Source organism: Amphiprion ocellaris, chromosome 19, assembly GCF_022539595.1.
Source record: "Amphiprion ocellaris isolate individual 3 ecotype Okinawa chromosome 19, ASM2253959v1, whole genome shotgun sequence".
In the NCBI taxonomy this organism is placed as follows: domain Eukaryota; kingdom Metazoa; phylum Chordata; class Actinopteri; family Pomacentridae; genus Amphiprion; species Amphiprion ocellaris.
In genome coordinates, this window is record NC_072784.1 from 32,796,703 (window position 1) to 32,814,171 (window position 17,469).

General features: G+C 45.8%; 1 protein-coding gene across 2 annotated transcripts in view; it reads right to left on the reverse strand.

Moving 5' to 3' along the window:
- The window catches only part of LOC111586678 (mitochondrial import inner membrane translocase subunit TIM16-like), a 118,114-nt gene that overhangs the window by 69,254 nt on the left and 31,391 nt on the right, over positions 1 to 17,469 (reverse strand). For both annotated transcript variants that reach the window (XM_055005330.1, XM_055005328.1), the window contains exons 8-9: positions 14,941 to 15,024; positions 14,413 to 14,495 (exon numbers count right to left, since the gene is read on the reverse strand). In XM_055005330.1, the coding sequence (XP_054861305.1) occupies positions 14,413 to 14,495; positions 14,941 to 15,024 (167 nt within the window). The remainder of the gene's footprint in view (positions 1 to 14,412; positions 14,496 to 14,940; positions 15,025 to 17,469) is intronic.

Below are 17,469 nucleotides of genomic sequence, written 5' to 3' on the forward strand. Positions count from 1 at the left end.
CCAAATAAGTCTGGAGTTCCCCCTAAAATGTCATTTTTCTCTCATCCCACCCCCCTGATGACCAAACGGAATCTCTAATAAAACAGTTAGAATCTAATTTAAATCTCCTTTTTTGGTTTTATTTTTTCATTGATCTCTCTTGTAATTGTGGGAACATTTTTTAATCAACATAATATTTTAAATAATAATTATTATACATGGAACGTGTCCCACAACATGTTAGCAGAACCTGTTGATGATGTTTGTGTCATTTTGTCTCGCTTTTGTCGTTTCCATCATCCAGCAGTTTTCCTATAGAATGTGTAGAGCAAAGCTCTGTCCTCTCTTCTATTTTCCATATTTTCATCCCATTGTCAGCCTTGATTGAATGTCTCACTCTACCTCATATTATCAGGATCAGACTAATTCTTTGGACTGTTTTCCATCAGTCAGTTTGTCCTCTTGGTCAGCAGTAACAGCAGCTAAATATCTAGCTTCTACTGCTGAGAAAAAGATCACATTAGCATGGATTAGCAACCCTGTTACTGTGATTAGAGTAGGGTTAGCAAACAACACAGAAAACATGGAATAAAAATGCTACCATTGATGTGGAAGCTGAGCCAATCAATACCTATTATTGATGAATATGGAGCAGAAAGCTGGAAAAGAGATGGTTGATTTTTCCTCCAGTTCTGGATGGTTCCAGGTACTGTTCTATGACACTCACAGACTCTGACAAATAAGGTCAACATAGGAAGTGACATCAGAACGTGGCCCACCTGCGACCAAATAACCAAAGATAAATTCTGATGAAGAGTTTCCATGTGTTTCCTCCTCAGACAGCGTTGCTGGTTTCCATCCGCCTGCTCTCTGTTAAACCACAGGAAGAGTCTGATCATCAAACCCACTCTGGAACAGCTGGTCGGCCAGATGAGCAGAACAGATCATACATGTTAGAAACGTCACGGCTGACATCACGAGATCAGCATCACTATTATTACTTATAATGAGCTGCAATATTCCTTATTCTGGATCAAATGAACAAAATGAAAACTATGGTGTCAAGTTTCAGCTTCTGGCCAAACATCAGGTGTGTTTCAGTTCATCACTGATTCATGAAGATTTACAGGTGGTTCTGGTGACACCTGAAGGAGCTGCTGAGCCTGGAAGACGATTTAAAAGGAATAAAAACCAATGAACACTCTTCCAGCTGTAGATAGAAACCTTTTACCAAGTCTACCAGAAGGTACAGATCCTTTAAGTCTCACAGATAAAAGAACAGAGAGGTCAGAAAGACTCAGATGAGGAAAAGATGAGCGGTACAGCACCAGTATGAAGATGAAAACAGAAACCGCTCATCATGCAGGAAATATGATGAGATGACGTTTCACTCTGTTCAGAAACGTCCAGCTTCACCAGATGAAGCTTCGAATGTGGACAAAACAACATCTGACAGCAGGACTCTGAAGCTCTAAACTGAAGGAGTTTTATCATTTATTGTTGCTGCATTTATGTCCAGCTCAATAAAATCTAAGTTTATTAAGTAAAAACTTCAAATTAAAGCTGAAAGACGGAACATTATTCATCATTTTGACCTCAAAATAAGAACAAAACTGAGCAGAAGGTTTCAACCACTTCATGTTTACAGACTGTAGGAGGTCAGAACTTCAGACTTTACGGCTTTTATCTCGACTGTAATTTAAGAGAGTCCGTCTTGTTTCATTGCAGCCATAAATATGAATTACACGGGCATGTCTGTGTCCATCTGTATCTCCGTCACTCCCTTCATTCCTCCATTATTCCTGCTGAGCTCTGAGGTGTGCAGAAGGAAAGCAGCCACTAATGAGAAACACACTCAGATCTTTGTTTCTGCCACAGCAGACGGAATCCAGAACCGAGGCATGATTTAAAAACAGGAGCCACCACGCTTCCTGACTCTCATGAAAAGGGACAATAATGACTCTTATAAAACACATGCATGGCGCTGAAAGACCCTCAGACAGGAAAAATAAGAAACACAGAAAGACGTGGCAGAAAAATGGAACAAAGAAGAAACTGAGAGCAGCGAGATGAACTTCTAGAACCACAATTCACTGATTCTAGAGAGTAAAACATACGAAACAGGATCACTGTTGAATGAATGCAGCAGGAAGTGGACTCATTTATTCTGTCTTTACATTAATACCAGAGTGTTTCTGTGTGTGAACGTCTCTGTCAGACCGCCGGATAAAGAAACGGAGCTGAGAAGGTTTCTGGTCGGCAAAGATCCCAAAGGTTGCTGCGAGTTTTAATAAACGGAGAAAAGACTTTTTTCCAGATGTTGGGAAAAAACAGAAAACCCACAGCTGCAAGTGCAGCTCTGCTTCTGTTTTTACTGAGGATGGAAAGTGAAGTCTGACACCGTCTCAGACTCCAAACCTGAGACGGATCACAGTGAGCTTCCAGAGAATCCTTCCAGTTCAGGGTCATTAGTGTAATTATCTGGACAGCATTAAGACTCTCTGGACTACCACTTAACAGAGATTATAACTGAATAAAGAAATGTAAAGGTGGCTGGAGAGAGGTGGAGGAAGGAGCTGAAGCTCTTCTATTTTTCATTCTGTGGCTGGTCCTTCTGATCCCTGCAGAGCCGAGCGCATACCTGCGGGATGAAATCAAAACCCTCTGTGGATTCTATTAACTATACCCTGCCAAACGCTCCACACTTCATGTGCTTTCACCACTTCTGAACAGCTCCATTAGATTCTGTTCTATAAAGGCTCTTAATGATAAACCCAGACCCCAGCACCTTCAGAAAGCAGCTCCCTGTTTCCTCCAGAAGGAGACCAGGCTGAAGGTCTACCAGGTGGTCAGGTCGGGATAAAGCAGCGGAGTTTCTGACAAGACAGTAAGTGGAGGAATCATCGTTGTGCTGGTTACTCACAGGCCTGAAAGAAGAACAGAAGACTTTCCAATGAGGTGCTATGGAGCAGAAGAAGGTTGGGATTACCATCAGAGCCTCCACAAAGAGCCAATAAAAGCTCACAGAGAGATGATATCTCTAAGAAAATATGAGGGGATTTCAGCACTCCCTCCTCCTGAATCACTGCCAGACTCCAGACATCATGTTTCAGAGTTCAGGTCCTCTGACAGAGCGTGTGCAGCCACATCTCCTCCCTACCTCCACCCTACCTCCCCCCTGCCTCCACCCTACCTCCCCCCATCCTCCCCCACCCCAACATCACCTGGAGTACATAGTTCTGCTTCAAACACCAGTTCCTGGGCCAGACCAGGACAACAAAGCCCTACTTTCTGTTAGTGAACTCTGAGAAGGAGCGAGGTCAAACTGTGCCTCAAACGTTGGGTGGTGTTGGTCTGGTTTGGTTCGCGGTGCTGCAGCTGCACCTAATCCCACAGGAAAGCCTTCATCTGGGACTGATTAGAGCTGGGTGGGAGGAAGGGGGACTGTTCTGTACGAAGCCAGACCTCTGGAGGGGCAGCGGCCTCTTCTCAATCCATCTGATTAAAGGGAGTTGGGCTCAATTACAGCCAGAGACCTGCCCAGAGACTGGGACCAGAGACCAGGACCAGAGACCAAACCCAGAGACGGGGCCCTGCTCCGAGCTACGACCCACCAACAAAGACACAGAAATAGTCCCATCACCTGGATCCTCTCTCTGACCACCTCAGAGCTGACAGCTCTTTGTCTAACCCGTCTGATTGGACAACAGGGAGGTCGACTCTCCAAGGATGACTCCTGTCCCGTCCAATCACTGAGCTGCTGGATCACCACTGTCACTTTTAATCAGTCTCGTTAAAAACAGCTGAAGTCTGCCGAGACGTGAAGCAGCAGAAGATGCATCTACAATACCGTTCTAAAGTTGGAGGTCACCCAGACAACGTTTTCTATGAAACTCACACCTTTATTCATGTGCTAACATAGTTAAAGTTGCTCTATATTATTTAAAGTTGCTCAGAAATGAGTTAAAGTTGCTGTAAATGAGTTAAAGTTGCTCTAAATTAGTTAAAGTTGCATGTAGAAGCATCCATGTATGACTGAGGACTAAACCAGGCGTCCCTCAGAGCTGCAGAGGACGGGTAATCATTGTGATGTCTTCGGCGTTTACACAGAAAGCTGGTTGCAATTGTTGTAAAGTTCACTGACTGCAGCTGCTGTAAGGCCCAATTAAAGTCATTATTATAATTTGGGTTTATGGAGGGAGAACAGCACAGAGATCCACTCTGTTCTCCACAGATTTGCAGCTCGGGTGGAAAAAGCAGTAATACGTAGCTTAGCAGTTAAAACGTCCCTCAGACCAGCACCCTGCAGCCCCAGCCAGAGAAGAAACATCTCCCTCCATTATTCTCCATCCACATCATGCTCCACCACAACACACTCCACCGACTCAACTCGTCATCTCTGGAAGCTGTGACACTCCAAAGAAAACAGTCCTACTGAACGTGGTGGACGAGCGAAGCTAACCTGATCCAGGCCAGCCACTGCTCCAATTACACACCATGTTTACCACAGAGCCTTTCATGAAAAACACACCAGGACAGAGCAACAAGTCCAGCTTTATGCACCTCCATCTGGTAACGTGAGGAGATAAACGGACTCAAGTTCTCCTACTGATTACTGCTTTCTGTCTTCTGTACATGCACTGAACTAATTATCCACAGAAAACCCACCATGACAACAAACCAGGAGTAAAGAAGGAAAACACATCCTGAAGGGAAATCTGATTAATGCACCTCGACTGCAGAAACACAAACCTTGATCACGTACACCACCGTCCAAAAGCTCAGGGTCACTTAGAAATGTCCTTATTGTTGAAAGAAAAGCATTTTTTTTTCAATGAAGATAACATTAAATGAATGATAAATCCAGTGTAGACATTATTAATGTGGTAAATGACTATTGTAGCTGGAAACAGCTGATTTTTAATGGAATATCTCCATAGGGGTACAGAGGAACATTTCCAGCAACCATCACTCCTGTGTTCTAATGCTACATTGTGTTAGCTAATGGTGTTGAAAGGCTCATTGATGATTAGAAAACCCTTGTGCAGTTATGTTAGTACATTGATAAAAGTGGGAGTTTAAATGGAAAACATGGAATTGTCTGGATGAACCCAGACTTTGAACGGTAGTGTAGATATGTAGACTGTAGATTCTTGGTAAAGTTCACTGAATTTTACCAAGAATCTACAGTCTACTATCCTGAACTTTATCAGACACCTACCTTAGGTGATAAATAGACATTAGGAGGAAAAATAAGATTTGGGTGAGAGAAAAGTGAAGACCATGAGAAGTGAGAGAAGAGAAGAAAATGTATAATGGTGGTTTAATGTGAGCACACACCCAGTGGAAACATCACAGTCTTCTGAATGAAGCAGCATCACTAACAGGAAACCAAAGGGCTGGTCTCAGATCCACAGCTAATGACATGAGTTAATAAATCCAATATGATCTGCTCCTCTGTGATTTGAAACGTGTGGACAGACTGAATGTGAAGGTTTACCAGCTGGTCCCAGATCAGACCATCCACAGGAATCCTCTCTGTTGGTATTTAAACAGCAGAAACAGATCTGAGTCCAATAGAATCAACCAATGACCTATTTCCTGCCGTTTTAGAAGACGCTTCCTGTTCGGGGGGATTTTTCCAGATATTCAGAATCAATGGCACAAAAGATATGTTTGCTCTGGTAACGAGGAGAAAACAGTCATCTGAGGCTTCAGATATCCTTGGTTTCCATGGAAAATAAAAACAACGCAGGGTTTTATCAAAAAGAGAAATAGTGTGACTAATACAAGGTCGGCAACCGGGGGTGTGAAGTTAAATTAGGAAGTTCTCCTTATCTTTGCACAAACTGGAATACTTTACCTTCAGCTATCAGAGAAAGATCCACCTGTCAATTTACAAAGACAGTAGAAAGCATGGCTGATTAACCGTCAAACACTTTAAAATCAGGCACTTCAACTATCAGCACTTTATGACAGGCTCTAAAATAACAGCCCTTTAAGGCAGGTTTAACCCAGCCAGAACTCATTTATCATCATGGTTTTAGTTTTACTATATTATTTTATCCGTCTGTCTTTTTCTTTATGTTTGGGACAACAGAAGGAAATTAGCCTTGAGCTAAATCCGGCTAATTTACTGCAACGTGGTGTAAACTCATGAGATTGTTGGTCCATTAATCTGCACTGTCCTGTCCTAATAAAAAAAAAAATGAAATGATTTCAGTCTGACAGACAACGATCTGTCTCGCTGCAACCAAAGACGAAGTGGAGGAAACAGACAGAGAAAGAAGAGGCTGTTATTCAGGATTCCTAAAACTCTCCAAGAGGGAAAACGACATTCCTGTTCCCGAGGCGACCAGAGGGAAGCAGCTCCAAGAAAAACTGTTCACAGCGTTTACATGAACTCACACTGAACAGCTTCACACCTCAGAGCTCCAGAACCAGAACCAAGCAGCTGATCCAGAACCACAATCAGAACCAGAACCAGGACCAAGCAGCTGATCCAGAACCAGAACCAACCAGCTGATCCAGAACCAGAACCAGGACCAAGCAGCTGATCCAGAACCAGAACCAAGCAGCTGATCCAGAACCACAATCAGAAACAGAACCACAACCAGGACCAAGCAGCTGATCCAGAACCAGAACCAAGCAGCTGATTCAGAACCACAATCAGAACCAGAACCAGGATCAAGCAGCTGATCCAGAACCAGCACCAGAACCAAGCAGCTGATCCAGAACCACAATCAGAACCAGAACCAGGATCAAGCAGCTGATCCAGAACCAGCACCAGAACCAAGCAGCTGATCCAGAACCACAATCAGAACCACAACCAAAACCAGGACCACGCAGCTGATCCAGAACCAGAACCAAGCAGCTGATCCAGAACCACAATCGGAACCAGGACCAAGCAGCTGATCCAGAACCAGAACCAGGATCAAGCAGCTGATCCAGAACCAGAACCAAGCAGCTGATCCAGAACCACAATCAGAACCAGAACCACAACCAGGACCAAGCAGCTGATACAGAACCAGAGCCAGAACCAAGTAGCTGATCCAGAACCAAGTAGCTGATCCAGAACCAAAACCAGGATCAAGCAGCTGATCCAGAACCAGGACCAAGCAGCTGATCCAGAACCACAATCAGAACCAGAACCACAAACAGGACCAAGCAGCTGATCCAGAACCAGAACCAAGCAGCTGATCCAGAACCACAATCAGAACCAGAACCAAGCAGCTGATCCAGAACCAGGATCGAGGAGCTGATCCAGAACCACAATCAGAACCAGAACCACAACCAGAACCAAGCAGCTGATCCAGAACCAGAACCAAGCAGCTGATCCAGAACCACAATCAGAACCAGAACCAAGCAGCTGATCCAGAACCAGAACCAAGCAGCTGATCCAGATCCACAATCAGAACAAAGCAGCTGATCCAGAACCAAGCAACTGATCCAGAACCAAGCAGCTGATCCAGAACCACAACCAGAACCAGAAAAAAGCAGCTGATCCAGAACCAGAACCAAGCAACTGATCCAGAACCAAAATCAGAACCAGAACCATGACCAAGCAGCTGATCCAGAACCAGAACAAAGCAGCTGATCCAGAACCAGAACCAAGCAACTGATCCAGAACCATGACCAAGCAGCTGATCCAGAACCAGAACAAAGCAGCTGATCCAGAACCAGAACCAAGCAACTGATCCAGAACCAGAACCAAGCAGATGATCCAGAACCACAACCAGAACCAGAAAAAACCAGCTGATCCAGAACCAGAACCAAGCAACTGATCCAGAACCAGAATCAGAACCAGAACCATGACCAAGCAGCTGATCCAGAACCAGAACAAAGCAGCTGATCCAGAACCAGAACCAAGCAACTGATCCAGAACCATGACCAAGCAGCTGATCCAGAACCAGAACAAAGCAGCTGATCCAGAACCAGAACCAAGCAACTGATCCAGAACCAGAACCAAGCAGATGATCCAGAACCACAACCAGAACCAGAAAAAAGCAGATGATCCAGAACCAGAACCAAGCAACTGATCCAGAACCAGAATCAGAACCAGAACCATGACCAAGCAGCTGATCCAGAACCAGAACAAAGCAGCTGATCCAGAACCAGAACCAAGCAACTGATCCAGAACCATGACCAAGCAGCTGATCCAGAACCAGAACAAAGCAGCTGATCCAGAAGCAGAACCAAGCAACTGATCCAGAACCAGAACCAAGCAGCTGATCCAGAACCACAACCAGAACCAGAACCAAGCAGCTGATCCACAACCAGAACAAGCAACTCATCCAGAACCAGAATCAGAACCAGAACCAGGGACAAACAGCTGATCCAGAACCAGCACCAAGCAGCTGATCCAGAACCAGAACCAAGCAGCTGATCCAGAACCAGAATCAGAACCAGAACCAGGGACAAACAGCTGATCCAGAACCAGCACCAAGCAGCTGATCCAGAACCAGAACCAAGCAGCTGATCCAGAATCAGAACCAGAATCAGAACCAGAACCACGCAGCTGATCCAGAACCAGAACCAAGCAGCTGATCCAGGACTACAATCAGAACCAAGCAGCTGATCCAGAACCAGAATCAGAACCAAGCAGCTGATCCAGAACCAGAACCAGGACCAAGCAGCTGATCCAGAACAAGATCCAGAACAAGAACCAAGCAGCTGATCCAGAACCAGAACCAAGCAGCTGATCCAGACTCTAAAGCCCATGTCTGCAGCCACGTCACCACGTTTTACAGTAAGAACCACGACACTGATTCACTTAATCCTCCACTGCAGGCTGCATGACCTCACAGACCGGTCGGCTCCAGTTCGGACCTACTTGGCCCACGGATCTGTTTATAATAACACCAGAATGCATGAGCTGGATCTGACAAAGGAATCGTCACTTCCACCCCGTCCTCTCTGGAGGCCGGCCACGCTCTGGCCAGCCGACCGTCCTCAGCAGCCGGTAGGAAAAACAAACCCAGCGACCGGAGGAGCAGAGAGAGCGTCGGACTCTTTACTGAGGTTATGGAGTGAAGAAGAACACTGGACTACGTGTTCTGACCCAGGAAGTGGCAGGAATGTGGAGCGACAGAACTCTGGGAGGTCCACATGCCTGTCCATGTCCTCCACACATCATTCAAACATACATGACACTAGCATCAACTCACTGCATTCCGACACACAAACCACACAAGGACACACGTCTGGAGGTTCTCAGTCATCCAAGTGTGGTGATCATGGGAGCTTCAGTAGAAACCAACTGGGGGTTCTTGGAGACCTCTGGAACGTCTTCAAGAACCTACCAGAGAAGTCCAGTTGGTTTCTACTGAAGCTCCAACGACTACACAAGGGCAGACGTCTGGAGATTCTCAGTCATCTGAGCGTGGTAGTCGTCGGAGCTCCAGTAGAAACCAACTGGAGGTTCTTGAAGATGTAAAACGTCTTCAACAACCTCCAGTTGGTTTCTACTGGAACTCCTACGAGAAGTAGTGAATGATTTCTACTGAAGCTTCTATGATACTACCAGAGAAGTCCAGCTGGTTTCTACTGGAACTCCTACGACCATCACAAGGACAAACACTTTAAATCAGGCACTTCAACTATCAGCACTTTATGACAGGCTCTAAAATAACAGCCCTTTAAGGCAGGTTTAACCCAGCCAGAACTCATTTATCATCATGGTTTTAGTTTTACTATATTATTTTATCCGTCTGTCTTTTTCTTTATGTTTGGGACAACAGAAGGAAATTAGCCTTGAGCTAAATCCGGCTAATTTACTGCAACGTGGTGTAAACTCATGAGATTGTTGGTCCATTAATCTGCACTGTCCTGTCCTAATAAAAAAAAAAAATGAAATGATTTCAGTCTGACAGACAACGATCTGTCTCGCTGCAACCAAAGACGAAGTGGAGGAAACAGACAGAGAAAGAAGAGGCTGTTATTCAGGATTCCTAAAACTCTCCAAGAGGGAAAACGACATTCCTGTTCCCGAGGCGACCAGAGGGAAGCAGCTCCCAAGAAAAACTGTTCACAGCGTTTACGATGAACTCACACTGAACAGCTTCACACCTCAGAGCTCCAGAACCAGAACCAAGCAGCTGATCCAGAACCACAATCAGAACCAGAACCAGGACCAAGCAGATGATCCAGAACCAGAACCAACCAGCTGATCCAGAACCAGAACCAGGACCAAGCAGCTGATCCAGAACCAGAACCAAGCAGCTGATCCAGAACCACAATCAGAACAGAGACCCCAACCAGGACCAAGCAGCTGATCCAGAACCAGAACCAAGCAGCTGATTCAGAACCACAATCAGAACCAGAACAGGATCAAGCAGCTGATCCAGAACCAGCACCAGAACCAAGCAGCTGATCCAGAACCACAATCAGAACCAGAACCAGGATCAAGCAGCTGATCCAGAACCAGCACCAGAACCAAGCAGCTGATCCAGAACCACAATCAGAACCACAACCAAAACCAGGACCACGCAGCTGATCCAGAACCAGAACCAAGCAGCTGATCCAGAACCACAACGGAACCAGGGACCAAGCAGCTGATCCAGAACACCAGAACCAGGATCAAGCAGCTGATCCAGAACCAGAACCAAGCAGCTGATCCAGAACCACAATCAGAACCCAGAACCACAACCAGGACCAAGCAGCTGATACAGAACCAGAGCCAGAACCAAGTAGCTGATCCAGAACCAAGTAGCTGATCCAGAACCAGAACCAGGATCAAGCAGCTGATCCAGAACCAGGACCAAGCAGCTGATCCAGAACCACAATCAGAACCAGAACCACAAACAGACCAAGCAGCTGATCCAGAACCAGAACCAAGCAGCTGATCCAGAACCACAATCAGAACCAGAACCAAGCAGCTGATCCAGAACCAGGATCGAGGAGCTGATCCAGAACACAATCAGAACCAGAACCACAACCAGAACCAAGCAGCTGATCCAGAACCAGAACCAAGCAGCTGATCCAGAACCACAATCAGAACCAGAACCAAGCAGCTGATCCAGAACCAGAACCAAGCAGCTGATCCAGATCCACAATCAGAACAAAGCAGCTGATCCAGAACCAAGCAACTGATCCAGAACCAAGCAGCTGATCCAGAACCACAACCAGAACCAGAAAAAAGCAGCTGATCCAGAACCAGAACCAAGCAACTGATCCAGAACCAAAATCAGAACCAGAACCCATGACCAAGCAGCTGATCCAGAACCAGAACAAAGCAGCTGATCCAGAACCAGAACCAAAGCAACTGATCCAGAACCATGACCAAGCAGCTGATCCAGAACCAGAACAAAGCAGCTGATCCAGAACCAGAACCAAGCAACTGATCCAGAACCAGAACCAAGCAGATGATCCAGAACCACAACCAGAACCAGAAAAAACCAGCTGATCCAGAACCAGAACCAAGCAACTGATCCAGAACCAGAATCAGAACCAGAACCATGACCAAGCAGCTGATCCAGAACCAGAACAAAGCAGCTGATCCAGAACCAGAACCAAGCAACTGATCCAGAACCATGACCAAGCAGCTGATCCAGAACCAGAACAAAGCAGCTGATCCAGAACCAGAACCCAAGCAACTGATCCAGAACCAGAACCAAGCAGATGATCCAGAACCACAACCAGAACCAGAAAAAAGCAGATGATCCAGAACCAGAACCAAGCAACTGATCCAGAACCAGAATCAGAACCAGAACCATGACCAAGCAGCTGATCCAGAACCAGAACAAAGCAGCTGATCCAGAACCAGAACCAAGCAACTGATCCAGAACCATGACCAAGCAGCTGATCCAGAACCAGAACAAAGCAGCTGATCCAGAAGCAGAACCAAGCAACTGATCCAGAACCAGAACCAAGCAGCTGATCCAGAACCACAACCAGAACCAGAACCAAGCAGCTGATCCACAACCAGAACAAGCAACTCATCCAGAACCAGAATCAGAACCAGAACCAGGGACAAACAGCTGATCCAGAACCAGCACCAAGCAGCTGATCCCAGAACCAGAACCAAGCAGCTGATCCAGAACCAGAATCAGAACCAGAACCAGGGACAAACAGCTGATCCAGAACCAGCACCAAGCAGCTGATCCAGAACCAGAACCAAGCAGCTGATCCAGAATCAGAACCAGAATCAGAACCAGAACCACGCAGCTGATCCAGAACCAGAACCAAGCAGCTGATCCAGGACTACAATCAGAACCAAGCAGCTGATCCAGAACCAGAATCAGAACCAAGCAGCTGATCCAGAACCAGAACCAGGACCAAGCAGCTGATCCAGAACAAGATCCAGAACAAGAACCAAGCAGCTGATCCAGAACCAGAACCAAGCAGCTGATCCAGACTCTAAAGCCCATGTCTGCAGCCACGTCACCACGTTTTACAGTAAGAACCACGACACTGATTCACTTAATCCTCCACTGCAGGCTGCATGACCTCACAGACCGGTCGGCTCCGGTTCGGACCTACTTGGCCCACGGATCTGTTTATAATAACACCAGAATGCATGAGCTGGATCTGACAAAGGAATCGTCACTTCCACCCCGTCCTCTCTGGAGGCCGGCCACGCTCTGGCCAGCCGACCGTCCTCAGCAGCCGGTAGGAAAAACAAACCCAGCGACCGGAGGAGCAGAGAGAGCGTCGGACTCTTTAACCGAGGTTATGGAGTGAAGAAGAACACTGGACTACGTGTTCTGACCCAGAAGTGGCAGGAATGTGGAGCGACAGAACTCTGGGAGGTCCACATGCCTGTCCATGTCCTCCACACATCATTCAAACATACATGACACTAGCATCAACTCACTGCATTCCGACACACAAACCACACAAGGACACACGTCTGGAGGTTCTCAGTCATCCAAGTGTGGGTGATCATGGGAGCTTCAGTAGAAACCAACTGGGGGTTCTTGGAGACCTCTGGAACGTCTTCAAGAACCTACCAGAGAAGTCCAGTTGGTTTCTACTGAAGCTCCAACGACTACACAAGGGCAGACGTCTGGAGATTCTCAGTCATCTGAGCGTGGTAGTCGTCGGAGCTCCAGTAGAAACCAACTGGAGGTTCTTGAAGATGTAAAACGTCTTCAACAACCTCCAGTTGGTTTCTACTGGAACTCCTACGAGAAGTAGTGAATGATTTCTACTGAAGCTTCTATGATACTACCAGAGAAGTCCAGCTGGTTTCTACTGGAACTCCTACGACCATCACAAGGACAAATCTGTGGATGTTCTCAGTCATCCAGGTCATGATAAGTCTCAAGCAAGCATAAGTTATGGCAACTGGACTAACCTCGTGTGAGTCGAAAACGTTTCACCTCTCATCCAAGAGGCTTCTTCAGTTCTGAAAGCCTGGTGGGGAGTACCAGATATTTATCCACCAGGAGGGTGGTGGCAAAAACAAGTGGACAAAGACCCGAAACCAACAGACTCGTTAGGTGTTAATGTGAGTCGTTAGCCTTTGATGGGCGGTCGTTACCCCTCCCAGCCCTCTAGGAGGGTGGTTGGGGGTCACCTGACTGCAAGTGGGACAGATGGCTGCACCTCCTTGGGAGGGCTCTAAGAACGGCGTTGTAAGTGGGAGACAAGTGGTGTCTGAGGCCCCCTCCTCTGTTCAAAGATGGCCGTTCTAGTTTGACATGAATGGCTTCTTTTACCCCTCTCTCAAACCATCTGTCCTCTCTGGCTAGAATGCGCACCTTGTGGTCATCAAAGGAGTGCCCCCTTCTCCTTGAGGTGGAGGTGGACTGCTGAGTCCTGGCCTGTGGTCGTGGCCCTCCCATTACACAAGCGGCATGGCACAACACAGGAGGGCCACGACCACAGGCCAGGACTCAGCAGTCCACCTCCACCTCAAGGAGAAGGGGCACTCCTTTGATGACCACAAGGTGCGCATTCTAGCCAGAGAGGACAGATGGTTTGAGAGAGGGGTAAAAGAAGCCATTCATGTCAAACTAGAACGGCCATCTTTGAACAGAGGAGGGGGCCTCAGACACCACTTGTCTCCCACTTACAACGCCGTTCTTAGAGCCCTCCCAAGGAGGTGCAGCCATCTGTCCCACTTGCAGTCAGGTGACCCCCAACCACCCTCCTAGAGGGCTGGGAGGGGTAACGACCGCCCATCAAAGGCTAACGACTCACATTAACACCTAACGAGTCTGTTGGTTTCGGGTCTTTGTCCACTTGTTTTTGCCACCACCCTCCTGGTGGATAAATATCTGGTACTCCCCACCAGGCTTTCAGAACTGAAGAAGCCTCTTGGATGAGAGGTGAAACGTTTTCGACTCACACGAGGTTAGTCCAGTTGCCATAACTTATGCTTGCTTGAGACTCATCACAAGGACAGACTTTTACTTCCCTCAGAGAGGTTCTGAGGGAAGCCATGAGTCCATGATGGAGGACAACAGATTTAAGTGAAGCAGAACTCACCCACTGGAGGAACCCAGAGTCATGGAGCTGAGCGAAGAGTTCAGCTTCCTGCTGTCCCACAGCCTCACCTCTCGACTCCGCATCTACAGAAGGACGACCATCAGGAAACATGACCTCATGAATCATTATCATCCAGCGCAGTCTGACGGAGGTTTTCACTAACAGACTCATCACATCAGAAAGTTTGCATTGTGTGGGAAATAAATGTTTTACACATAAATTCAGAAAGTAGGTTGATAGAAACAGTGAATGTGGAATAAAAATACCAGCAGTGTGGTTAAATATGAAGGCAGATGTGTTTAGCAGAAACTTACTGAATTTGCTGTAAATAAATCATACCTCATTAGAAACACATCAAAATGAGTTAATTAAAAAGTGCTGCACAAAGGGTGGACAAAGTGACACTAATTAAATAAATCTAGTTAGATTGAAGAAGGTGTTTTTCAGAAGAACTAAAAGCATACGTTGGTTCTGTTATCATCACACAGGTTCTTCCACAGCAGAAGAACCATGCTGAAGGTTTCTCACCATGTCGAAGCCGGTGGAGAGTAAACGGTCGTCTTTGACCCACAGGAGGCGAGAATCCTTGTTGCTCTGGAGGCTCTTGGTGCTCTGAGGGACAAATAATGCAAAAATGTTAGTAGATGTTTCACATGGAGACAGTTTCAGCAGATCTTCCAGATCTTCAGCCGGTGGTGAACCCCAATTGAATTATTTGTTGGACAAAACCTTTATTTAGGATATTGTTTATTTGCTTAGATATGTAAATTCATAATTCCATGTCAGTGTCTCTGTTGAATTATCAAATGAATTCACGATTCAGTCTCTAAAGCTGTCTCTAAATAACTGGAGTGGTTCTATAACAGATCTGAACTCCAACAAACTGAAGAGGATTGTGGACATAATGAACTAAGGAGAAAACAGAAAAATGAATCTGACATTACTTCTTCCAGTTAATGTCCTTAACTTCATACATTCCTGAGAAGAATCCAGGCTTTCATCCGTCCTTTAAATAACTGTTTAATGTCCAGCAGCTTGTAGAGCTTCAGGATAGAACATCATCTTCTGTCCAGATCAAAGCTCTCTGACACAGAAGAGAACAAACGCAGTCTGTTTATGTGTTATTACGTTATCAGCTGCAGATATTTTTAATGTTAGACCGTTAACGCAACCAACCAATAACATAACAACTTATTACACTATTGACTTCATTTAAAATGTTTGAATTTATCATGTTATTGGCCGTTATCACGTTACTGGTTGCTAAACACCTTTAAACATAACCTGGAGCGCTGGATAATGACGGCAGCGATGAGTGAAGATCTGCAGGAAGAGAAGATTCCAGGAGCTCAGATCTCTGAGGTTGGACAGAACAGGACTTGTCCATGAAAGGAGGGTTTGTTGTTGTTGACGCTGCAGACGAGGAGACGTCACTAAAGAGTGACACCGCTGCAGACTGTTGTGTTTCCATGGGAAGTCTGTCCAAACACGGTGGTCTGATAGTGGTCTTCTAGAACAAACGCTGTCAAAGGTGACAGCTGGAAACACTGACGGTGTTGAAACGAGGAATGTGTGAATGTAGAGACGACATATTAAAGAGGAGGAAGAATCTTTGTAGGTCTTTAACTCAACAATGAGCTGCTCCTGAATCAGCCTGTTTACTGGATATACTGGAATTATGAACAGAAGAGTCCATCAGCTGCTTTACAGTGCAGCTCTTCCTTAAAACCCCTAAATCCTGCTTTGTGGGGCTCCTCTGTCAGGACAAGCATCAGCCAGACATCAGCATCAGACTGAACCTCACTGACAGTTAGCAGAGTCTCCATGGATGTTGGGTTTTATGGTCCTCATGGACCCTGAAGGTGGGCCTGATGGACCCTGAAGATGGTCCTGATGGACCCTGAAGATAGGCCTGATGGACTGAAGAGGCTGAACTCTGACTAGATCTCTGCAGAGAACAGCTCAGTCCTGTGGAACCATGTCAAACATGCGGCCCACGGTCCAAAACCGGCCCACCAGAGGCTCCAGTCCGGCCCATGGGACGACTGTAAGAATTACAGAAAAGACATAGACTGCAAATTTTAAATAATTTCTACATCTTGTGGTTTTGATCCTCCAGTGAATCCTCTGTGGTTCAGTTCCAGGTGACTAAATGTTGTGTTCCTTTGTAGACACTCTGCGATCTGGAATTTGTAATGTGGAAATGATAAACTGAGGCTGAATGTTGTTGAAATGGAACTTTTTCAAAATAATTTTTCTTAGTAAATCTCAGGTTGTTCATGAGGATTTGCTCTATCTGCCTCTGGATCTGTTCATTTGCTGTCACTTGCACATGTTTTGCACATTTCTTTTGTAAAGATTTCTATTTATGTCTTTTACTCCACTATTCAGTTTTTTTAATTCTCATTTTATTTTCTTAACTTATTTATCTTGCATGTTTCAAAGGGAGAAAGTCATCCGAATGACAATAAAGTTTTCTGATCTTATCTTAAAAAGATAGTTCATTAAATGTGAACATTTTCAAAATGGACTTTTTTGCACTAAAGCAAAGGGAAATATCTGGATTTTTGTGGTTATTTATGGGTTATTATTTTACTGGTCAGTGGAGATCAAACTGGGCTGAGTGTGGAACCTGGACTAAGATGAGTTTGATTCCCTGCTTTAAATGGTCATAGATGATAAAACTGAAGCTTCCATGTTTCCTCCTGAACCTGCCCAACCCAACCTTAACACCTACAGACCAAACCAATTCCTCCACAGATCAGGATGAAGACAGAATAATTAAAGCCAGTCTGAGCTGTTTATCCAGGGAGGAACCAACACATGTTCCAACTAAACCCACTTCCTGTTCCTCGTTCTGACGTCACCCTTCCAACCTGCTGGTTCGACTGTTAGACGTAGAAAAGGAGGATTGCTGTGTAAAATGTCTGATCTCTGATCCTCTCTGTTACCTGATAATCGACCAGCGACACGTTAAACTTCCTGTCAGCTGCAGCAGATGTTGAGACGATGGAACTGATGTTGGTTTGATTGATTTCAGAGAACAGGAATGCTAAA